This window comes from Pseudoliparis swirei, chromosome 4, assembly GCF_029220125.1.
Source record: "Pseudoliparis swirei isolate HS2019 ecotype Mariana Trench chromosome 4, NWPU_hadal_v1, whole genome shotgun sequence".
In the NCBI taxonomy this organism is placed as follows: Eukaryota; Metazoa; Chordata; class Actinopteri; order Perciformes; family Liparidae; genus Pseudoliparis; species Pseudoliparis swirei.
In genome coordinates this window covers 6,866,354-6,892,337 of record NC_079391.1, presented here as the reverse complement: position 1 = coordinate 6,892,337, position 25,984 = coordinate 6,866,354, and the positions used below count along the sequence as shown (strand labels likewise).

Sequence of the window (25,984 nt, the reverse complement as noted above, 5' to 3'; positions counted from 1 at the left end):
AGTTGTCTTCATAGCAGGTTTGGAGCTAGTTCATGACCTTTGAACACACCATTAAACATAATCTGCAAACAACCACAACTCCGGATTGACACAGGTAGTATATTTATTTCGTGACCGATTGATCGACAGTGTTGGACAGATACAGTCTGGGTTGTGTGAACAGAAGCAGAGTTTAAAGTGTCTGTGTGATGTGGGCCTGTCTTCTATAGACATGTCGACTACTCTGGGGAACATCCGAGGAGTTCAGGACCTGCAGTAGAGGCTCGCCCTCTTCATCGTGGCAGTAATGAGTAGTACGTAGGAATGAAAATTAAACTACTACTGTAATAGTTTTGGGCTGGTGTTAATATGTCGAAAAGCCAGAATTGTAACTGTGGTTAACAAATATGGCTGTAAAATGTAGCATCCCGCATCAACAGTAATTAAACAGGTCGACAACCTCTACAGTGAAAATGTGTCTCATGTCGAAAAATGCTGACGAATAAATTCACAAATGCATGAATTGTGCTACTTGAATGAGCCTTACAGTCGTTCCCTTAAACAACCTCCGGAGCCTTCTAAGCGCATGTGGAGTACAGTGAATGAGTACAGGGAGAAGCTGTATTCCCCAAAATCTTGAAATTCCACAGAACAGTAGTTTCAGCGACTGTAATATTATTATTATTATCCCAAGTTCAGTCTTTGTTGTTCCAACAGCATCTATAATAGCACCGCATTCCTGTATCACGGCTGTTGCTAAGTAACCTGTAAGTCTCGCTGAGATGAGGGTAGCCAGAACATCTTAATACGACAACAACAACAACAAAAGCGATAGTTGTGATGGAACCAACGACATGATTTGCACATTAGATTAGAATAGGATTGCTGTGATAACTTTGGTCTGAATCTGTACATTTAGCAAGCATGTAACGGCTGACGTCCCTCGTGTCACCTTTCTGCCCCGACCTGCTGCAATAACTCCTTCGCCACAGAGCAGGTGATGGCTGCCGGGGCTTTTTTTTAAAATTTTTATTTAAAAAAAAGGTGGCTTTCACTGTGAGCCTCGTTATTGCAACGGCAATATTTTTCAAACACCTCCCAATACAAAAATAAAATAAATAGCAACAATGTATGTATAACATATTGTATCATATCTGGGTAAGATATTACAAATTTGAAGGCAAAAATATTCATCTCATTACACATTCATATTACACCGCGCATCCATTTTACATCTTCATGTAGCCTTCGGAAACTTTCATTCTAAAGCTGTGTTTTTATGTCCCTGCATTAACCGAACATGTTGCAAGGATCAATGTTTCTCCGCAAAGCTTTTGGAAGTCGTCTTCCAACTATTGTACTTGGAACATTGGAACAGACGTTATCAATTATCAGAGGACTCCTCCGTATGACGATGATGAACGGCTCATGTGTGGACTCTCGTTTTATCTGCCCTGTACATGTTTATTTTTACAAGAGTAGAACGTGTGTCTTATCTGCAGAGATAAGTTTAACCTAACTACAAACAATCTTTAGAGTCTGGGTATTGTTACATGGGTTATCATAATCTAATCTAACGACAACATAGTGCCAGACACTCGGCGACCGAACACAGCGGAGCAAGCGATCCCCTTCTCTCTGGACCGTGAAGACGGGCTGAAGCAGCTAGAGGAGCGCGATACGTTGACTGGGCTGGTTGGCTTTAGGCGGGGAGGAGGCAAGGGGAGGAGGCAAGGGAAACTCAGAAAAGAGGGGAGATAACAAGCAAGACAGGAGAGATGTTTTCTATTTGTTGCTCAGCTCCTGTCTCAGGCGGCAGCCCACCGCCGTGATGAGGGCGGCTCCTTTCCCGCTGCCGTCCTCCGACAGCAGGAAGTTGACGTTGCACTGGGGAGCCAGTTCCTTTACCGTCTGGTGCATGAACTTCGAGAAACTGGGCAAAAGATTTGACAACATGTTAAACAGTGGCGTGATGGAGAGTGGACCAAATAGAACGAGAGCAGCATGGTACATGTTTGACAAGTTAAAAAACAACTTTTCTAGCCTTGCATGAAGGATATTAACCCTCCTGTTACCTTTCGGGTCAATTTGACCCCATTCAATGTTTAATGTCGGTGTTCTTTGGGGTCAATTTGACCCCAGGCTGTTTTTCACTGTGTCAAACATATAAGAAATATCAACTTTTTCATATATTTAAAGGGCTATTTAGGTAGTCAACAAACAAACATAAAGTACCTCACACTTAAACTTGGGAAACAATATTAATTCTAATAATTTTCTGGAGGTTTTAATTGCTGGGGTCAAATTGACCCCGAGGGTAAAATATGATAATAAATGTAAAGGTAACAGGAGGGTTAAGGAAATCTAATTTAATGTACAAATATATCTGCCGGGTTGATGACTCCGAAAATGAGATCATCATGTTTTTATCATATATAAAATTCAGCACTACACGCTACCAGTCCCAGCTGTGGAGACACTGGTACAGCTGTTTATTTATAAAGCATGTATAGTTTTTGTTTTTGTTTTTTACTTGTGGTTTTGTATGTATTTTATTATATTTTGTACTTTCTGGACCTTGAGTCCGTAATAAAAGTGTGATTGATTGATTGATTGATTGATATTGCCAGTGATGGTAAAATGATAGGATTTGACATTTTATGTATCTCATGTGCTAAAAGGACAGAAGGTGGAGTAATAGATTTCATTTAACTTCAGGTATCTCAACTGTCAATACACCTCCTACATAATTAGTTCATCATGAGTCACACGGACACGTATTTGTCGAGCTAAAGGACCTGCAGCTCATCATTGTGTGTCTACATGTCCACGACCGGTTGAGCCTGCCTGTGTTTGTATTTACTCGTCTGCTGCCGAGTATTTTCCTCATTAAGGGATGACAAATACAGCTGTCGTGTAAAGAGGATGAACGAGTGTCTACGCAGGTCCTTCAGACGAGTCAATGGACCACACGACAGAACGGCCTGGCCTCCTGTCTCCGTTTCTCAGACACTGAATCGTTTTCTCTGCTTCTGATGGATCGACTCACTGTGGGTGTAGTTTGTAGAGCGTCCCGTCCACCCCTACGGTGATGTTCAGATGGTCCAGTCCTCGGTTCTCTCTGATCTTATCGACCACAGCCGCCATCCCCGCCCCACACAGCTGAGCTGCACGCCGTGACACCGCCCCACATACCTGGACAACAATGAAAACCGTTATCGAGACGACAACACTCAGCAGACTGTCGGTGCCACAGTTTGCACGGCCAGAAAATATCATAACCCTCCACGAAAACATTGGAACTAAATCTTAACATGTCTGTTTCTGCTGGACCTTGTATGGTCACATATGCATGCGCAATATAATGTATAAACAATGTCCAATGTCTACACTCAGATTTCAGTTTATTAAGTACACCTAGCTAAAGCAAATGCAGTCTAATAAAACATTAACGCAATAAATCTTACTTTCATAAGGATGTTATGTTATAACGGTGTTGATTGAACTGTATGGGCAGTTTATAGATAGGTATGTGTAACCAATAAAATGTTAACTGGGTGTTTATTCTCTTCATAATCCATCTGAAGTGGAATATGGATCATGAGTTTGTGATGATAACTTCAGACTACTTAAATAATAATTATGCTGGCGTGCTATGGTTTTATAATAATAATAATAACAACTTTATTTATTTAGCACCTTTAAAAACAAAGCGTACAAAGTGCTCTACAGAGAGTCAAATAGAAATAGAAATAGAATAGTAAGATACAAATATTAAATAAAACAATTAAATAAAAATAAAAAACAGACAAACTAAATTAGGGGAACCAAAGTACTGCATAAAAGGACGACATCACTTAAAAGCTCTTCTATAAAAATGGGTTTTAAGAAGTGTTTTAAAAGAAGTTACTGAATACTGTATATTGGTTGGCTGTGCACACACACACACACGGCTGTAGCCTACCTCTTTCACTATGATGCTGTCCTCACAGGTGCTGTCCAGCCCTAAGTGTTGCAGGATGGATCTCACTTGCAGCAAAGCCAATCTGTCACTGGAGGAAGACGACGACAGAAAGACGGAGCCATTAGCAGATGAGACGTTTAACTCAAGAACAACTTTAAAAAAGGAAAAGAACACGAGTATCCAAACAGCAAAATAAGAAAAGATGATTAATTGCAGATGCTTTAAGAAACTGTGTTTATAAGCTGTAATCTACTAGGACTGAAGATCACTTTCACAGCTCGGAGACAACAGTCCAGATTTACTTTTAGACACAAACAAAGTGCTCATTATTAGGGTCCGAGCGACAGACGAAGTCTGACCGAGAGGAACCTATTGAAATTGTTAGGGGTATTATTATTAGGGTCCGAGCGGCAGACGAAGTCTGACCGAGAGGAACCTATTGAAATTGTTAGAGTTCTTATTATTCTTCTTCTGGATTTTTATTTTTGAACATTGGGGGCATATTGGGGGTATGTATCATATCCCAAAACTCACCAAATTTGGCAAGCTTGTCAGGCTTGGTGAAAATAGCCGGATGACACCGACCTCGAAATTCGGCTTTCAAAAATTGCTCTCTAGCGCCACCTGTAAATTTGACCGGCGACGCCCCTCACCCAGTATGTTCAAATGACTAGCTTTTTTTTTCACAAGTCCACTTGGACCTGCTCTACAAAAAAGCCTCTCAGTACCCTAAACTCCGCCTACTTAAATTTTCCACCATACTTTTTGGTGAAAACACATCAGAGGCGTTTGTGTCGACATACGGGATCCAATTCAAACCAAACCTATTGGAGATAATGATTATGGAAGCTACATCATCTAAGATCTATCATCCTTTTCAAATATATCATTGTGGTAAGGATCTATGGCCCAACGAACATTTTAGCGGCGTGTCCAGTTTTGAATTGCTCATCACTTCAACACTCTTGGGAAGAAAAAATAACAGACTTTCAGGATATGTGCAGAATGGAGCCAGAACCATTTACAGCAAATTTCGTGCAATTTGAACTGTAGGGGGCGCTACAATAATTCGCCAAAGTTGGCTGTTTTGGCGTTTTTGCCGTTTTTGCTTGATTTGCCCCTTTTCCACTTTTTCCCCATTGGTTATTTCTCCCACAAAACACCAACAGAATCGGGTAAAAGAGTTTTATAGAATCTCAAGACTTGAATAATGAACACTGGAAAAAAACGGACTTTTCGTCGGTAGGATATTTCCGTTTTTTTACTGCCAATAATTTTTTACTTTCTGTGATTTCTTTATGTTAAAAGCTATTGCTTAATCTCATCCAATACTTCCAAAAATCATGTGTGATGCCAGTCAAGGCCTGAACACATTCACACGAAGAAACAAGCACATTTCTTCCAGGAACACCTATTGATCACCTATTGAAAAGTAAAATAACCAAATTTTCCTGCCCAAAATAATGTGAGCTCCTACGGCTGCCTGTAAACCAGTTGGCTCATAGCTCACCATGTTAAGTGTAGGTCTGGAGACCTGGAGATGCGTGTTCGATTCCAAGACAAGGCAGCATTTTTTCATTTATTTTTTTACATTGAATTTACATGAGGTGATCTATACTTCACATAGGGACACACGACGCATGAATATGTTCACGTAGTTAAAGCGCCACCTAGTGGCGAAACTGGACTTTGTCGAATCTGCCCCAAACTTGTCGTGCTCGTTATAAGTCGCGGCCCGAGCCGAGTCCGACCGCGCGCCTGCCGAGCGGGCGGCGTCCCGCCGCCCCGACCGGCGTGGGTGAGCGAGACCTGTTCGACGCAGCTTGCAGCTTTAATTCTTATTCCGCTTCTTATTTTTGAACATTGGGCGCATATTGGGGGTATGTATCATATCCCAAAACTCACCAAATTTGGCAAGCTTGTCAGGCTTGGTGAAAATAGCCGGATGACAACGACGTCGAAATTCGGCTTTAAAAAATTGCTCTCTAGCGCCACCTGTAAATTTGACCGGCGACGCCCCTCACCCAGTATGTTCAAATGACTAGCTTTTTTTTTCACAAGTCCACTTGGACCTGCTCTACAAAAAAGCCTCTCAGTACCCTAAGCTCCGCCTACTTAAATTTTCCACCATATTTTTTTTGGTGAAAAACACATCAGAGGCGTTTGTTCCGACGATTGAGCACCAATTCAAACCAAACCTATTGGAGATAATGATTATGGAAGCTACATCATCTAAGATCTATCATCCCTTTCCAAATATATTATTGTGGTAAGGATCTATGGCCCAACGAACATTTTAGGGGCGTGTCCTGTTTTGAAATGCTCATAACTTCAACACTATTGGGAGAAAAAAATAACAGACTGTCAGGATATGTGCAGAAGGGAGCCTGAAACATTCACAGCAAATTTCGTGCAATTTGAACCGTAGGGGGCGCTACAATAATTCACCAAAGTTGGCCGTTTTTGGCGTTTTTTGCCGTTTTTTGCTTGATTTGGCCCTTTTCCACTTTTTCCCCATCGATTATTTCTCCCACAAAACGCCAACAGAATCGGCTAAAAATCAGTTTTATAGAATCTCAAGACTTGAATAATGAACACTGTGAAAAAAAACGGACTTTTCGTCGGTAGAAAATTTCCGTTTTTTTACTGCCAATAATTTTGTACTTTCTGTGATATCTTTATGTTAAAAACTATTGCTTAAACTCATCCGATACTTCCCCAAAAAATAATGTGTGATGCCAGTCAAGGCTTGAACACATTCACACGAAATAACAAGCACATTTCTGGGAGGAACACCTATTGATCACCTATTGAGAAGTAAAATAACCAAATTTTTCTGCCCAAAATAATGTGAGCTCCTACGGCTGCCTGTAAACCAGCTGGCTCATAGCTCACCATGATAAGTGTTGGTCTGGACACCTGGAGATGCGTGTTCGATTCTAAGACATGGCAGTTTTTTTTCATCACTTTTTTTTTTTACATTGAATTTACATGACGTGATCTCTACTTCACGTAGGGACACACGACGCATGAATATGTTCACGTAGTTAAAGCGCCACCTAGTGGCGAAACTGGACTTTGTCGAATCCGCCCCAAACTTGTCGCGCTACAAGTCGCGGCCCGAGACGAGTCCGACCGGCTGGCCTGCCCTCGGCCTGGCGGGCCGGCGTCTCGCCGGCTCCCCCGACCGGCGCGGGTGAGCGAGGACCCGTTCGACGCTGCTTGCAGCTTTAATTGTTCTTACCTTTCTATATGTGAGAGGAACTTTGTCTCGAAGATGCCTCTGGTCTTCAGCGTTTCAGAAATCTGTCCTCTGAACAGGAATCCTTTCTTGGTCATGTCTATTAGGATGTTTCGCACAATCTCGCCAAGATACATGCCGCTGCACATCTTCTCATATCTGTTAAAAAACACAAGACATGCACGTGAATCCACAGATATTGGAAGCGATTTGTGATATATATATTCGTCATATAAATGGTTTCTGTCGTGATGTGTGTGTGTGTGTGTGTGTGTGTGAGGAGGGGTTTTAACCTTTGTTTGCCAGCATTGAGGGAGACGTCATCTACGGTGCGATCGTACTCCGTCCTAATGTCGTCAAGGCAACCGCTGTCTCCGAAAGCCCCCCACTCCATGTTGACACACATCTGGCCCTCATCTCCATCGACCATCTCAATGTTCCTCATCTCCTCCATGTAACATGCATTGCTGCCGGTGCCTATAATCACAGGAACGTTAGATGGACAGCAAACTGAATATATTTTTTTTTAAAGAGTGAGTATGAGGTAAACTGACCAGCGATGAGTCCAACCTCACAGGTGGGTTCTTCGTAGGCACAAGTGATCATGGTTCCCACTGTGTCGTTCACTATGGCAACGACATCCAGGTCAAATTCCTAAAGTAGAAACACGCGATATATCATATGACCCGATTCCAGTCCACACATGTCTAACTGCACGATGCTGCTCCTCAGATCCTACCTCTCTCCTCTTGATGGCATCCCTCAAGAGACCCACCACGTCTTCTCCTTCACAGTCTGTCGCCTTGAAGCCCTTGGTCCATGTCACCAGGATGCCCTGCACACACACACACACATTTCAAAAACAAGGCTGACATGTTCATTTTGAGCAGGTATAATGTTGACCAGACATGTTCACACACACACACACACACACACACACACACACAAGGGAGGAAAGAGGCAGTTCATGGTATCAGAGAGGAAAGAAGAGGAAAGAAGAGCTGCACTCACAGCATCCAGGCTGGTCTGTCGGCAGGGGAACGAGAAGGTGAAGCCCAGAGGAAGACGAGTGTTCTTCATCCCCATGTAGTCCAGGAAGTCACTGATGCACTGCACAATGTGATCAAACAACTGGAAGGAGAAAGATGTGACAACATACAAAACGACAGTATTTATTTATTCTAAATATTTCTGCTCCATGTTCAGTTTCCAGTGATAATTATTTTACTGATAAACTCTGATTCTGATTACTCGCCAGATTAATCAGATTAGATACGTCTGGAAATACAGTAGCAACAAAAAATATCAAGCATGTATATATATATAAATTTAAAAAATCCCTTTTGTTGGATTGGATGAACACATTAATTAAATGTTGTGGATGCAGCCTTGTACTTTACATAATTTAGAGGTTTAATTATACAATGACACATTTACCAACAGTCATTTCACACCAACCATTATTATTAAGCAGGTAATCAACACTGAACACACAGATAAGCAAAGTGCTGCTCCCCTGATCAGTATGGATTAAGCCTTTCATGCATATTGTACTTCTGATTACACCCCATCATCATCAGTTACGTCACAGAAGATATTTGTCCCTGTACAGTGAATGCATGAACACGTGTTATGAGATCACAGCCATATGCTCAACCTTTAACCTTCAACTTGATGCATTGCCAAATAATATAGTGAATCCTCTCTGACAACACCACCATCTGGAGGACACGATATCATGCAACGTATAGTACACATAAAACATGTTGGACGTCTCATTTAGACTTGACAAAATCAAAAAAGACTTGAAACTTTAATACCCATAAATTGTGACTTCACTTGGTTTTGTGCTTTTTGACTTGAAAGTACTGAAAAACCTTACCCCATGCCCAAAGATTAAAAAGTATGTTATTTAAATAGAGTGCCACATACCAATTAGTATACACGTAATAATAACTCGTAATAATAACCCAGATCCATTTTCAACAACGTCCAATCAGGATGCAGGAGAGAACCATGAGATAACGAACATTAACCCGAAAAAGAGCAACAGTTGATTTAAAAGTTTAGGACTTTTGGATTTGATTCGGGACTTTAGGGCTGGCCGATAATTAAATATGATAATTTATCATATTCTAATGGAATCAGCGATATATTATGATTGGGAATTGATTCAAACAAGCACACACTTACCAAAATGTCTATGGATTACCATGTGATTATCTCATATAGAATATTAATTTATTTAAAGCATGACCAGAAAACATGCATATTTTGAAATATTGTTATTGAGATTTTGGTCGTATCACTCCGGCCGTATGGTTGGGATACCTCAGGAGCAAGAGAGACACATGGAGGCGTGAGATGAGGACAGAGGGGATTAGCCTCAACTGGTGAACAAGTTCAAATCTAAGTTTTAAAGACTGTCGTCTTCCTCTGACCGATCGACCTTCTTCTCTGCCTCTGTCCTATCCACTTAGCACCGAGCGTCACAACCCTGACCTCCTCCTCCTACACCGATCTTTACAGCACCAACGAGCCGACAGGAGGTTAAGTTCAAAGTCCCCCCCCCCCCCCCCCCTGACTTTCGCTAGAGAGCACCGTCTGCATGACTTCTGTCCATTTAAACACAGACCAACGGATGACATGATGGACCTCACCTCCTCTCCCGTGCCCTGCATCACTTCTAGAGGAATAGAGTAGATCTTGTTGTGCATCTCCACCGTTCTCCTCTTGCCAGAGCGAATCTTGACTAAGAGAACCCTGAAGTTGGTTCCTCCCAAATCCAAAGCCAGGAAATCGCCATGTTCTGAAAAAATGAAGCGGGCAGACAAACGGATCTGTAAATTAAACGGGAAGCGGAGATATGAGATATGCCTTGTGCAGAGATACCAAAGTATAGCTTATGATGTCAATGTGAAAATCAAAATTCTTGTCTGCATTTTGGAGAAGCCTTTTCCATACGAGTTGTATGCTAAAACTTTCAATAGCGTTCACTGCTTAGTGTGTTTCTTCACCCTCTAGATGATACTATTGTTCTTGTTGGTCATGTTTGTATTCTATTAAAAACAAAATACAAAGCTCAGGTTTTGAATGGGGCCAATAGTTTGCATGTATGGATGAATGAATGTGTGAATACGCTTCTGTATGCGTGTGCGTGTGTCACCTGAGCCGTCAGGAGTGCTGTATACAAATGTCGGCAGCATTTTGACAGTAGCTGCTTCCTGAGTGCTCTTTGAAAGGCCATTTTGGATCTCTATCCTCATTCTCTTCTTTACCTGGAGGAATTTAGGATGTAACACACAGTGAATGGTGCACACAAACCGACGCATGCAAATACACTACGCTACTTTATCCCTCCGTCCTCACCTCCAGCAGTTGTTCAATCGTCAGGCGGAATTCGGACAACGTTTGGGCAATTTCTCGCGACTGTTCGGCGAGTCGGTAGGCCACAGCCGTCACCATGGCCGCTCCTTTGGAACTGCCGCTCTCCGACAGGAGGAATCGAATATCAGCGTCAGGGACTAAACGGCGGACCGTCTTGTGAAGACGACGCGCATATCTGAGACAAATACGAGAGAGTTTACTCAGGAGGGAAATGGTTAGAATATGAAGAAAGCCACCTCCAAACGCAACTCCCCATGACATCAAAAACAGTAATACAGCATAAATGTAAATATCTTTTTTTAATGATCAAATCTTTTACTGGTTTTCGAGATATGCATATGCAAAGAAAAAGATGTACACCTTGTACGTATACAAAAGGTACTCAGACAAAAAACATTTAAAAAATTATGAATAAATAAAGAAGAATATATATATATATATATATATAAATATATATAAATACGGGTAGCCATGCAAAAACCTGCACACATATTAACATATATATGCACATACCTGCATACCCTAATATATGGTGCGTTGGTGCGCGATGTTTTTTGTTGTTTTCGTCTTAAATACTGTTTTCTGCTGTGATTCCCGGAGCTCTTTCACCAGAGAAGAGCTCATGAACATCAGGGGAACAACTCCAGCGGATTTATTTCCAACGTTTTTAACTTCTGTGGAGTTACTGGACATTTTTGTAAAAGGTGTGCTCACCTTCGCCCACGCGGTGAGACGCCGGAGAGGGAAAGCGTTCAGGGCGCTTATGCGGCTACGGAAACGGGGATCTCGTACAGCGCTGCCGGGCATATTTCTCTCAAATGTCCGCTCACTGTGCAACAAACTGGACGAACTCCAGCTGCTGGTGGGGAGAGACAGAGACTTCTCCTCATCCTCCGTCCTGTGCTTAACGGAATGATGGCTAAGTGGATCGATACCAGATTCTGCGCCCAGCTCGCTGGCTTCCAGCTGTTCCGAGCGGACCGGGTCACGGAGCTCTCCGGAAAAACAAAGGGTGGAGGAATCTGCTTTTACCTCAACAACGGCTGGTGCAACGACGTAACGGTGATTCTACAGCACTGTTCGCCGGACCTGGAATCTTTTATCATTCACTGCAAACCCTTCTACTCCCACGTGAGTTCGCTTCATTCATCCTGGCCGGAGTTTACATGCCGCGAGGCAAACGTGCACGAGGCACAGCGGACCTCGCCGAACAGATACGGTGTGTGGAGCGGACCTTCCCGGACTCTTTAGTTATTGTACTGGGATTTTAACAAAGGAAACCTCAGCCACGAACTCCTAAATATAGACAGTTAATTAAATGCCCTACCAGAGAGAAGAGCATTCTGGACCACTGCTACACAACAATCAGCAGGGCCTATCACGCCATCCCTCGAGCTGCACTGGGAAACTCTGACCACGTCATGGTTCATCTGATTCCCTCATACAGGCAGAGACTAAAGCTCTGCAAACCTGTGGTGAGGAAGTTCAAGAAGTGGACCAGTGAGGCTCTGGAGGATCTACGGGCGTGCTTGGACTGTACTGACTGGGATGTCTTCAGGACTGCTACCAACAGCCTGGATGAGTACACAGAGGCTGTAACTTCCTACATCAGCTTCTGTGAGGACAGCTGTATTCCATCCAGCTCCAGGGTGAGTTATAACAACGACAAACCCTGGTTCACAGCGGAGCTCAGGAAGCTAAGACTGCAGAAGGACCAGGCATTCAGGAGTGGGGACAAGGACCTGTACACAGAGTCAAAATACAGGTTTAGCAAGGCGGTGAGAGATGCTACACGACTGTACTCTGAGAAACTGCAACAGCAGCTCTCAGCAAACGACTCTGCTTCTGTCTGGAGAGGGCTCAGGCAGATCACCAACTACAAGCCCAAATCACCCCACTCCATGAACAATGTGCTTCTGGCAGACGAGCTCAATGAGTTCTACTGCCGCTTTGAAAGACAATGGAGCAGTCCTGAGACAATCCCCCACAGCCCCATCAACAAGCCACAGACCATCAGCCCACCCTCCCCCAGCCCATCAGGGGCTCACACCTCTGGAGCACCCTCCATCAACTCAGCGACGCCCCTCGTCATCCTGGAGAGAGACGTCAACAGGCTGTTCAAAAAGCAGAACCCCCGCAAAGCAGCGGGCCCGGACTCCGTCTCCCCCTCCACCCTGAAGCACTGTGCTGACCAGCTGTCTCCGTGTTCACCGACATCTTCAACACCTCCTGGAGACATGCCACGTCCCAGCAGGCTACAAGGCACCCACCATCACACCCGTCCCCAAGAAACCCAAGATCACAGGACTCAATGACTACAGCCCCGTCGCCTGACCTCTGTGGTCATGAAGTCCTTTGAACGCTTGGTCCTGTCACACCTCAAGACCATCACCGACCCACTCCTGGACCCCTGCAGTTCGCCTACAGAGCCAACAGGTCTGCAGACGACACAGTCAACATGGCCCTTCACTACATCCTCCAGCATCTGGACTCCCCAGGAACCTACGCCAGGATCCTGTTTGTGGACTTCAGCTCTGCTTTCAATACAATCATCCGTCCCTGCTGCAGGACAAGCTCTCCCAGCTGCACGTGCCCGACTCCACCTGCAGGTGGATCACAGACTTCCTGACCGACAGGAAGCAGCACGTGAGGCTGGGGAAACACGTCTCAGGCTCCCGGACCACCAGCACAGGTTCCCCCAAGGCTGTGTTCTTCCCTCTTCTGTTCTCCCTGTACACCAACAGCTGCACCTCCAGTCACCAGTCCGTCAAGCTCATAAAGTTCGTGGATGACACCACCCTCATTGGGCTCATCTCTGGTGGGGACGAGACCGCCTACAGGTGGGAGACTGACCACCTGGTGACCTGGTGCAGCCAGAACAACCTGGAGCTCAATGCTCTGAAGACAGTGGAGATGGTTGTGGATTTCAGGAGGAATGCAGCCCCACCCGCCCCTCTCATCCTGTGTGACTCCCCCGTCGACGCTGTGGAGTCCCTCCGCTTCCTGGGCTCCATCATCACCCAGGACCTCAAGTGGGAGCTGAACATCGGCTCCATCACCAAGAAGGCCCAGCAGAGGATGTTCTTCCTGAGGCAGCTGAGGAAATTCAACCTGCCAGGGAGAATGATGGTACAATTCTACACGGCCATCGTTGAGTCCATCATCTGCTCCTCCATCACCGTCTGGCACCCTGCAGCCACAGCCAAAGACAAGTGCAGGCTGCAGAGCATCATCCGCACGGCCGAGAGGGTTATCGGCTGCAATCTGCCTTCCCTCCAGGTCCTGTTCACTTCCAGGTCACTGAAGCGGGCCAGAAAGATTGTCGCTGACCCCTCCCACCCTGGACACTCCCTGTTCGAGTCCCTCCTCGGGAGGAGGCTGCGTCCATCATGACAAAGACCACCCGCCACACCAAAGTTTTTCCGTCGGCAGTCGGGCTCATCAATGGAACCCGGGACTGACTGACTGTCACCCCCAGGACTACCACCTCTTCTTCCACCTTCCTCTCTCCTCCTTCTTCCCGCTCCTTCCTCTTCCTCCTCCTCACTCCTCCTCCCTCCTCCTTCTTCTTCCCTCCTCCACACACGTCACTTTAACATGCACTTTAACTTGAGGCCTCCTCCACACATGCCACTTTATTTGCATGCACTTTAACTTAAACACACGCCACGCGTAACATACACTTTTAACTAAAACACACCACTTGAAGCACACACCCAAACACTTTCACATTATTTGTTGTCTTTCTGTCGTGTTGATTGTTGTTTGTTTGTCATGTCCAAATGTTGCACCTTCCACCAAAAAAAATTCCTTGTTTGTGTAAACATTCCTGGCAATAAAACTGTTTCTGATTCTGATTCTGATATACACACACATAAATACTGTTAATTTACCCCCCTCCCACTGTTGGCGATGCCCACCCCCCACCCCCCTCATACATTTCCATATATGATACAAGAGAATGTATTATATTATATTACAATTATATATATTGTTGAATTTTGCTTCAAGCCGTGGACCAGGATAAGATGGTTCTTTCTTAAGCACCATGTATTCTGGCTATTGGAAGTTCCATATTCACTACATCAAGGTCACTAGCTAACCACTGGGGTTTCGTAAGAGAGTGCAGGGGACTCCATCACATTGCCAGCATTATTTTTGCGGCTGTCAGGCCGGTTAATAAGGTGCGTCTTTGTGTTTGTGATAAGTCCAGTGTGGAGAGATCTTTTAAAAGCAGCACAGCAGGAGCGCATGGAATTACATAATCCAGTATCTTTCAGTCAAAAAGAAAGAAACCATTTTCCGAAAAAGGGTTACTTCTTTACATAACCAAAACATGTGCATGAAAGAGCCCACATGTCCTCCTGTACAAAGGGGACATATTGGTGATGGGATTATTTTCTTTAAAAAAACTTTTCCTCGGTGTATAGTAGGTTCAATGTAAAAAAATTAGGTGAATCTGCTGTATGTAAATATCTTGAATCTGAGCTGTACTCACTGTGGGTGCATCTTGTACAGCGAGCCGTCGATCCCCACCGTGGTGCGGAGACGGGCCGCGCTCTTGTTCTCCTTCAGCCGCAGCAGGATGCCGGCCAGCACGGCCGCGATCAGGTTGGCCGAGCGGAAAGACACGATGGCACAAACCTGAAGGAGAGAAAGTCTTCAAGCAGCAAACCAAACCGAGTGAACTGCAGAATAACAATATGTTTTACCCCGATACTACAACGTAGATCTCAGATATGTTGACAAAATACATGCCGGTATAAATTTACATGATCGTGTTTGCGATTACAAAAATAGAAATGCCGAAATACACAAATACTGTTAGAATGTATTTAATTCCGTCTTCCTATTTGCTTTAAATAGTTGGTTTGATAACTACATGAAGCGGCATCGCCGAAAAGAGGGATTCACAAGATTAAAATGCTATTTTAGCAACAACACGCACATGCTGCACGGCGATGCAGTCGTCATTTGAGGGCTCCAATCCAAGTCGGATTAAAGTCTCTCTGGCCCTGGTCAACCCCTCCTTACTCCTAAAACAGGAAAGACACAAGCGCAATGATGAGCTGGGATTATATATCATTTAAAGTGTTGTGATGTCGTTTTATCTAATCTACTGGGTTAAGAAGTTATTTACATGTCGTGTGACTTACTTCTCTATGGCTGAGATGTGTTTGGTCTCAATCCTCCCCTTGGTGAGGAGCTCGGCGGTGATCTTTCCCTCGAACAGCATGCCTTCTCTGGCCATCTTCACCAGGATGAGACGAACGAGCTCCCCCATGTACATACCGCTGACCATCTTCTCAAATCTACACGGTGAGAGAGAAGAAATTAGTTTGGGGATTATTTTGGTTACCAATTAATTACCGTTTCTAATAGTTAAAGATGGCACTAGATGAGTTTTTAGCAACTGAATCTTTTATACCCTTTTATTGCAATTTCATGACAAATTATTTATTATGCTGATTCAGATGCTGCTATTCTCATAGTGTGGCTGTTCAGACTTCAGCTCCACTCAGGAATATGGGGTTCAGGATCTTGCTAGGATATTTTTGTATTTTTACATGTAGACCGCAGGGGCCACAACCACATCCTTCCTAGTAGATAACCGCTCTACCTCCTGAGGTACACTTCCGTTCAAAAGTTTGGGGTCACTTAGAAAGAAAGAAAACAACGTAGAAATGTCTTTATTTTTCAAAGAAAAGCATTGTTTTTTTCAATGAAAATAACATTAAATTAATCAGAAATACTCTATACATTGTTAATGTGGTAAATGACTATACTAGGTGGAAACGTCTGTTTTTAATGAAATCTCTACATAGGTGTATAGAAGCCCATCTCCAGCGTTCTAATGGTACATTGTGTTATCGCCTTAGAAGACTAATGGAGGGTTAGAAAACCCTTGAAAACCCTTTTTATGTTAGCACAGCTGAAAACAGTTATGCTGGTGAGAGAAGCTATAAAACTGGCCTTCCTTTGAGCGACAAGTTTGAAGAACAAAATCATTATTTCTAACCTTCTCAATGTCTTGACTAAATGTTCTATTCATTTTGCAATTTATTTAATCAATAAAAATGTGAGTTTTCATGGAAAACACGAAATTGTCTGGGTGACCCCTTTTGAACGGTAGTGTATGTCCAATATTTTGGTAACCCTAAAAATCACATGTGACTCCAGCAGTGGAAACAGCTGATTGAGTTACTGACAGCTCATCATCTGCCAGGTTATTTGGTTCCTTCGCGGCTTAAAAAGATGAACATGAATAAGACGTGGACAAAAGCCGTCGGTGTACTCGTGTTGTTTTGACGTACAGCTGTTGGCCGGGGTTGAGAGAGCCTCGGTCGATCTCTTTGTCGAACTCCGTCCTGATGTCCTCCAGCCTGCCGTCGTCTCCGAAGGCTCCCCACTCGGTGTTCACACACATCCGGCCCTCGTCTCCCTCCACCAGGTCGATGTGACGCAGCTCCTCCATGTAGCACGCGTTGGTGCCCGTACCTAAACAAAGAGAAATACATACACTACCGTTCAAAAGTTTGGGGTCACTTAGAAATGTCTTTATTTTTCAAAGAAAAGCACTGTTCTTTCAATAAAGATAACATGAATCAAAAATATACACTATACATTGTTAATGTGGTAAATGACTATTCTAGGTGGAAACGTCTGGTTTCTAATGAAATATCTCCAGAGGTGTATAGAGGCCCATTTCCATCAACGATCACTCCAGTGTTCTAATGGTACATTGTGTTTGCTAATCGCCTTAGAAGACTAATATCTGATTAGAAAACCCTTGTGCAATTATGTTAGCACAGCTGAAAACAGTTATGCTGGTGATATAAGCTAGACAACTGGCCTTCCTTTGAGCTTGAAGTTTGTAGAACAAAATTAATACTTCAAATATTAATCATTATTTCTAACCTTGTCAATGTCTTGACTATATGTTCTATGAACTGTTCAATTCATTTGATAAATAAAAGTGTAAGTTTTCATGGAAGACACGAAATTGTCTGGATGACCCCAAACTTTTGAACGGTAGTGTACATCCGTTTAATCATCTATATTCTGCTTCTCCGGTTGGAGCACTGAACTCCATTTCACTTGAACAATGCTACTCCACTCTTTGACCATTGTTATGCACATTGTTGTCGTACCGATGATAATGCCAACTTCACAGCGCTGGTCATCGAAACCGCATGTCATCATTGTTCCCACGGTGTCGTTCACTACCGCCATGATGTCGGCGTCATAGTCCTGAAACAAATGGAAATCGTCTGTGCCATTCTGCATCCCCGTTTGAATTAAAGTGATAACTTTGTCAAAAGAGACCAAAGATAAGACTCACGCCTCGCTTCTTAATGGCTTTCGTGAGCAGTTTGACAACATCCATTCCCTCCACGCCGCTGGCCTTGAAACGCTTTGTCCAGGTGATCAGAAAGCCCTGAAAACAACACAGAGAGAGAGAGAGAGAGAAGTGAAGAAAGGAAGAAGAGACAGATGTGCTACTTAATGGAGACACACTTGTGGATCGGGCCTCCATTACAACTGCGGAAACTCAGGATGCTAATGCACTGCATGGTAATCGTCACATATTTGACTAAAAGATAATAATAATAGTATAATAACTAGAATGGTTACTCGGTAGAGCGCATACCTTCGCATATCACAAGATTGGGCATTGAATTATGAACATTTTGGCATTAGTTGCATGCCAATTGGATAAAAATTGACCGTGCTATGGTCAAAAGAAGATTTTTACCTTTCCATGACCTTGACCCGATTGATCCCAAAATCTAATCAAATGGTCCCCGGATAATAACCAATCATCCCACCAAAATTCATGCGATTCGGTTTAATACTTTTTGTGTTATGCGAGTAACACGCATACAAATAAATAAATACACGGCGATCAAAACATTACCTTACGCGAAGGTAATAATAATAAATGGGAAGTATTTGTTTCACCTCATCTAGTTTAGTCTGCCGGCAGGGGAAGGAGAAGGTTAACCCAACCGGGAGTTTCTTGTCTTTGATGTTGTGTTTTTCCATAAAGTCACCGAGACACTCTGCAACGTGGTCGAACAGCTGGAACACAGGGAGAGAGAGGGAGAGGGAGTCTCAGCTTGAGCTGGACTGTGTGTGTGTGTGTGTGTTTCAGTATAAACCTACTCTCGTTCCGCTGCCGTGAATGATGTCTTCTGGCGTGTCGTAGATCTGACTCTCCATCTGGACGGTCTGCTTCTTCTCGTGACTCACTCGGACACGGAGGATCCGGAAGTTGCTGCCGCCCAAGTCCAACGCGATAAAGTCTCCCTTCTCTGTCGAGTCAGAAAACAAAAGGGGGAAGACGAGGAGACACAAGAAGAGGAAAGATAAGAGTGTGTGTGTGTGAGATCAATTTGATTTTGCAGTTGGGAACATAAGAAAGGAATTGTTGACAAAACGGCCAGAGACCGGGAGACATGAATCATCAGCACGTCTCCCTTCTGTTAGCTTGGCAAACAAAATACAACTTTCACGATTACTCCACAGTAAAATAACTTCACACATCGTTTCAGAAGTTATGTCACGTCTTCGGTCTGAAGCCTTCACCGACCAACTCGTACAAACACAATATAGAAGAGAGTAAATACGAAGGTTTGCACCGTCTGTGTTATTACATGCATGCAGTGTTGTTTTTGTATGCTGCTGTGTATACTCTATGTTTGCTTATACTTATTCTTAGTTCTCTATATATTTTAATGTCCATCATTTTATTGTTGATCATTTATTTTATTCTATGATATTTAATTAACATTGCACTTCTTGTAAAGCCCTTTGAAGTGCCAGAAAGGTGCTATATTCAATTATATATATATTTAATTATATATAATTCAATTAAATATATATAATTAATTATATCTATATAAATAATGTTTGACTGATCATTCGTGTGGTTATTGGTTATTGAGTTATGTGATGATTAAATGTTTCATGGCAGCCGGTCAAGAATTTATCAAGAAATATACTTTCTGAAAATGTTGGATTACATCGTTTAATTGTATTTGATTGTTTCAATGAAACAGATGTTTCAGCAACGACTAGTTGTGAGATTGTAAAGTGTGTCTACCAAAAAAGAAGATAGTGTGTACTAGTGTGTTAATATATTTTTAAAGTGGTGTAAAGAGAAACCTCTGTTGTGTAGAAAGGATGCTGTGTTGCTCTTCACGGTGTCTTACCTTTGTTGTCACGCATTCATACAGTGATAAAATCAGCAAACTTGCTCTGATACCGATTTCATATCGGTATCAGAGCCTCCATCAAGTCACGGCTTGACTTGAAGGAGTTCAGATAATCCAACCGTGATTAAAACCTGGGTTGGATGTACTAACCTGAGCCATCGGGGATTGACTGCACAAAGGTTGGCAGCATCTTCAACGCGGCAGTGGGGTTGGTGTCCCGGCACAGGCCTTTGACCAGCTCCCTCCGAAACCGCTGCGTGATTTCCTTTAACGTCTCATCAGAGAAGCGCATGGAGTACAGGTACTTATCAATCTGAAAATAATCAGACACAATGATAGAGCCATTAATCTTCCTAATCTTAAAAAGAAATCCTCAGAAACCTGTGACCACAGCAACACTGTAATGAATATCCATCGATACACACATCACCATCCCCTTTGGTAATGACAGTCTTTATTATCTGTAAATATGATGATGCAGAACATACAGTACAACCAACTGATCTTAGTCATCCATGACGATAATCCACTTCCTGGACGAAGGTCTTCTTTAACATAAATGAACGAGAACGGGCACTCAGTAGAGCGCATACCTTCGCATATCACAAGATTGGGCATTGAATTATGAACATTTTGGCATTAGTTGCATGCCAATTGGATATAAATTGTGTATTATGGTAAAAATAAGATTTTGACCTTTTCATGACCTTGACCTTTGACCCGATCGATCCCAAAATCTAATCAAATGGTCCCCGGATAATAACCAATCATCCCACCAAATTTCATGCGATTCGGTTTAATACTTTTTGTGTTATGCGAGTAACACGCATACAAATAAATAAATAAATAAATACACGGCGATCAAAACATTACCGTCCGCAATTTCAATGCGAAGGTAATCAGAGCCACAAAACAATATAACTATGTTGATGTGGCTGTGAAACTCTGGGCAGTTCTTTGATTCATAGTGTGGTGGTATTGCACAGTCGATATCTAATGAAAAGCGCAGCTTCATCAGTGTGACACACGGCGAGTCCAGGAAGTACAGGATACTTCCTCGGTGCTGTTATCAAGGCCTCCGTGTGACTTTATTATGGGTATGACAAAGATGAGGTCAAGTGAAACTAAATAGGTGTGCCTTGCAGTTATTATCAGCACATCTGGCACATGCCGCTTGCTCACTCTGTAAACTGTCTGGCCTTTCAGGAACAGGATGTTAAACAATCCTGGTGAAATCCATTGTTGCATCACACTCTACAATGAAGCAAAGACCTACTTTATCACACACAGAGTCACTCTGGTCAAATGCCATGTCCGTCACAGCGTGCTTTGTAAAGCATGACAGTGTAGTTGAGCAAGTTAACCCGTAAACGGATCATCATCAGCTTCCTAACAATGACGACCAGAATATTTGAGATGTATGAAATAAAAGTTCACACAAACATGCTCACATGACTCATCAATCACACACGTTTGTACCACATTACATTATTACGTTATTACATTTCATTTCGCTGACGCTTTTATCCAAAGCGACTTACATTCATACCCCGTAGCCACAGCTACGAGGAGCGACTCAGAGTAAAGTGTCTTGCTCAAGGACACGTCGACGAGGGCGGGGATTGAACCGCCGATTGAAAGACGGACCCACAGTCGCCCACGCGTATGCATCTGTGACAACCGTGGGATAATTTGCGAGTATAGCATTGTAAAGAGGAACTTCCTGTTTTAGTAATCACACATTAATTTCCTCTACAGCTCTGGCCGTTGGTAACTGGTTCAGGACAACGGCAGTTTGGGTGTGAGTGTACTGAACCTCTCCCGACCATAGAAATAGATCGCATTAAGACAAATAAGTGTTTTTTGACAAAGATCACCATCAGCAGATTTCACTGATCATAAAATCCCATTTGGATTTTGTCTATTCAAAATAAAAATGGCAATGAAATATGCTCAGTTTTTGATATGAACATATGTGTTTTCTGCCGTTTTAAGGGGTACATTTTGCTTTCATCGTACATTAAATAGGATCTGACACGGAGACGGGGCTTATTGATCTGCGGTTTGACCATGCAGCCGGGTTTAAAGAGTATAAACAAGTTGTGGTGGGTCAACATGGAGAACGAGGAACATACATGTGAGCCGCACTGTCCAGCTGCTAACGTGTTACATTCCCTATATTCTGGCTAAATGTGGAGTCTGCCTCTGGGATGAAAGCTCATTAGTGCTCTTGTGACAGAGGAGCCAACGGCTGACTACATGTCACCTTTCACCTTCATTGAACCAGTCAAATACTTGAGTTTGGTTTGAGGAGATATTTTACCAGCACCGACATGTTGGTGCTTAACAAGGCCTCACCCTCATGACACGCCAGCCTACCCTTAGCATCTGATATTTAAATTACTCCATAAACACACACACTCAAACCACTATTTTTCTCCGCTCTATTTCTTTCGCGATGCACACAAATACAGCAGCACCGTGTTCCTGTCACGACTACACACTAAATGCACTCAGAATGCGATAGTATTTAGGAGAAATATTCTGATGACGCTTTAGAATGGGTTTTGGTTGAAAATATACCATTTGTAATATTTACAGATATGGTTTTTAAGTGATAACAATTCTAACTAATGGCCAAATAAGGACTAGAGATCCACAGTAAATAAGAAAAGCTTTTCTCCCAAGTTTGCATTGTCCTGAACTGACACACATTGCCACCTCTATTTATTTGCGATAATGAAATTGGATATGCATCCCTGTCATCTCAAATGGTTTCCAGTACTGGGGATTCCATTGGGAATCATTACTCTCGTCTGCAGCGCTGTGCAGTCTGTACTTGTGGTTGAGTTCATCCAGCTGCCTCCAACCCCGATGTGTTTGATGATGTGCTGAGAAGCAGACAAACACCGAGGCCTCCGGTCAGGAGAGGCTCTCATCCAAGGTAACCCTCAAGGTTTTTCTTCACGTCTCAAATGTGTCAACATTAAATTGATAATCACTGAAAGAGTAAATAGAAAATATATTTTTTAATTAAACTTGCATTTCTTAACTTGAGCTCACTTCCTTAGGGAATCTTTCCATCATTATGTTTCATCACAAATGACCCCACTGCTTTCACACATCAATGTCTGTTTATGGGTGGTACTACATTACGATTCATTTAGCCGACGCTGCTATCCAAAAAGGGACTTACAATCATACAACGTAGACACAGCTACAGGGAGCAATTCAGGGTTAAGTGTCTTGCTCAAGGACACATCGACCAGGGCGGGGATTGAACCGCCAACCCCCTGATTGAAAGACAGACCTGCTAACTACTGACCCACGTTCGCCCTACACCCTGTTCAAAGAAATGTATGAAGCCTTTTGTATCTTCAGAAATAACAGAGAAATCTAATCAATGTGGCTGGAGACTACAATATTGAGAATAGAAAGACACCTGGAGGTGTGGAGTTAGAAAGCTGTAGCCCACTCCTCATGCGTTACAGAGGGGCAGATTAAAAGCAGGCATTGTCCATGATTCTCCACATGGAACTACGAGAAAGCCTCCGAGTCAATTCTTGCTGCAGGATGAAAAAAAATTACCATCAATGACTCAGCACCCCATTTTATTAAAAGCACGACATCATGTGATCTCACAGCTTGGATCTCCGCTGTGGATTCCGAAACATCACGTGAATACAGAAAATATTGTGCACATGAATCATCTTTATCAAATTGTAGAGTTTTTTAAAAACCACAATAGAAGCTTCTACTTTCTCCATTAATGTTGAGGAGAGACATGTCCTGATGAAGATGAAATGAGGCCTATGTGGTGTGCGAGTCAACAGATGAATCTCTAAAGGCCATGTTTTCCCTCAACACACCTCTGACACACGTTTATCTGGCTTCGCCTGAAGCTAGGATCACACACATACTCTCTCTCTCTCTTTTCTTCTTCTCTCTTTCTTGTCTGTTTGCATTTCTCTTCCCAAAAATGCCTTTCTCTCCTAATCACTGGGAGGTGGGTTAAGGAAGCACTGAAACCAATGTTGTGCACACATCCGTGCCATGTGGAAAAATACTGTCCTTTACACTGCCCTCTCCTACGCGCACACACACACACACACACACACACACACACACACCTTTGGATGCCCGCTAACAGCACACCGTGTATCAAAAGAGTACATGCAAGGACACTGCAGTGGATGGAGTAAAGTGGCGACGCACTCAGCCGATTGCAGCCACAGAGTTTGTCTGAATCCACATAAATTCATTGATTATGTGTAAACTTTCACTTTTTGTTGTTTAAATCCTGTGTGCATGTTTCACAATTTTCCAACTAGAGAAGTTGACATCGAGGTGCCACACATGAGGCGGGATCATACGTTACCTACACGATAGCGACACACCTGGCACAGTGTGTGTGTGTGTGTGTGTGTGTGTGTGTGTGTGTGTGTGTAAGCCTTCCTCCTGTCATCTATGATCACATGGTTCAAAGCTGGCCTATTTTATGGAGGCAGTGAGAGGAAGAGCGCAGGCGTGTAAAGAGGGAGGGAGATGTGTTGTCCTGTGTCATATCCTGGCTGCTGACAATTTGCCTTTTACCTTTACAGATGTAAATTCGGCACATCTGGGAATGACGGCTTTGTCGAGCGCCTTGTGTGAATAAAGATGTAACCAGACTGCGAAAAAGTGGCTCCCTACCGAGAAGGAAATGAAGGAACGAGGCTGTGAACTCAGAGATCAGCGTATGAAGCAGAACATACAGCCGGTGATGATGTGTGACCTCATCAGGGAGCGACCTTAAAGGGACCCTGTGCCATGTTGATGACACTTGTGGAGACACGGCTTTGGACTAAATACACATTTAAAACACAATGTGAACAGAATATTAGTGAGGGGAAATATCTTAACAAGGACAAATAAGATGACACAAATGGGTCCGACAGTATTTTAACTTCCTCAGACACAGTTATACTTTATGGGACACCATTTGTTGACAGGATGGAGCTCTGTTTGATACTTAATGGCAAATTCAATCAAAAAGAACTGTGAACTGTTTTGATCTGAGTGACTGGAAAAGCTCAGTTTCTTTTGCCACACACACACACACAATCACGCACACGCACACACACACACACACACTTGCATCCGAGGTTGCACAGTGGAGGCTGCTCACCTGAGAAGTTATGAATAATAATAATAATAATAATCAGACACACATTCATGGCGCTCATGTCGCTTCTCCTCTTTCACCGTGAACACGTTTTTAGATGTTCAAATCTACCAAAAGAAGCAACAATAATCCACTCTAGGGACTTTTTTTTAAGGGTAAACACAGAAGTGCAAGTATCATATTAACCAGAGCATGAAAGAAACTCTGTGACCCCAAACATAACTTTGCTCTTTCTTGTAACCTCGACCTTCTGGTCTCTCTGCTCATGATGATGTCATTTTACTATTAGCTCAATCTTCGCCACACCTCTCAAAACGTACTTCCTGGCAACAACCTGTACGTCACGTCTCACTACACAAACACCCCCCCGTGCAGCTTGACACGTCTCACTGAGGAGCCAGGTCAATTTAAATAAAAACTCAGTCAAAAATGACCACTGCACTTCACTCACATGTTTTACTCCCTTCCTTATAGACACTTATCCCAACTTCCTGACGTGCACTGCACTTGAAAACTCTGATCTTTGAGCAAAGTTCTGATGATGCCAGTATGAGTCAACTCAATGACCTCTACACACATGTTCTCCTCCCCTCTCCTCTCCACCTCAGCTTGTCTTCCTCAGTCTTCCTCATACAAGCATGTTTTTTATTATTATGGAGCCAGAAGAAGCAGAAAGCACTCACCTTTTTGACCTGATCATCCTTGAGTTCAGTGAAGTAATAGGCTAGTAGCTGGGCCGCAATCATCCTGGTCTTATTGCTCTCTCACACACACATGCAGACTCTCTCCCTTTCTCTGTCACGACCACCTTTTGGCTAAAATCCTAACAATTAAAAAGGTCAAACAAAGCAACTCAAGTTCTGCGCTGGCTTTAGCTTGTACACACAACCTCCCACGCAGCGCGAGAGCTACACAAATATCCTGAGTACAATCCGGTGAGGTTTAAAATAGACAAAGCTTCTTCACGCGGCTGAAACGCTTCTTCTTCTTCTTCTTTCTCTGAGCATGCGAGTGAAGCCAGGAAGCACGAG

At 43.2% G+C, this 25,984-nt stretch overlaps 1 protein-coding gene across 1 annotated transcript; it reads right to left on the bottom strand.

Annotated features, from left to right (window-relative positions):
• Positions 1–85: 85 nt before the first annotated feature.
• On the bottom strand, positions 86–25,984 carry LOC130193204 (hexokinase-1-like). The gene is made up of 21 exons (XM_056413635.1): positions 25,637–25,984; positions 19,940–20,102; positions 18,738–18,886; positions 18,534–18,653; positions 17,914–18,009; positions 17,723–17,822; positions 16,886–17,069; positions 15,728–15,883; positions 15,520–15,607; positions 15,070–15,215; positions 10,554–10,746; positions 10,351–10,462; positions 9,845–9,993; positions 8,196–8,315; positions 7,924–8,019; positions 7,739–7,838; positions 7,478–7,661; positions 7,188–7,343; positions 3,944–4,031; positions 3,029–3,174; positions 86–1,912 (listed from the first exon to the last, which is right to left on the bottom strand). The coding sequence occupies exons 1-21, from the start codon at positions 25,697–25,699 to the stop codon at positions 1,765–1,767; spliced, it is 2,757 nt and encodes a 918-aa protein (XP_056269610.1). The 5' UTR covers positions 25,700–25,984; the 3' UTR covers positions 86–1,764.

Bases quoted from the DNA above. Each gene is read 5' to 3' on its own strand.
- LOC130193204 (XM_056413635.1), bottom strand. From the start codon at position 25,699: ATGATTGCGGCCCAGCTACTAGCCTATTACTTCACTGAACTCAAGGAT. The intron at 18,010-18,533 runs GTGAAACAAATA...TGTTGTTTTCAG, and splicing joins GGCAGACTAAACTAGATGAG to GGCTTTCTGATCACCTGGAC. The intron at 15,884-16,885 runs GTACGTCAAAAC...CTCACCGTGTAG, and splicing joins CTCAACCCCGGCCAACAGCT to ATTTGAGAAGATGGTCAGCG.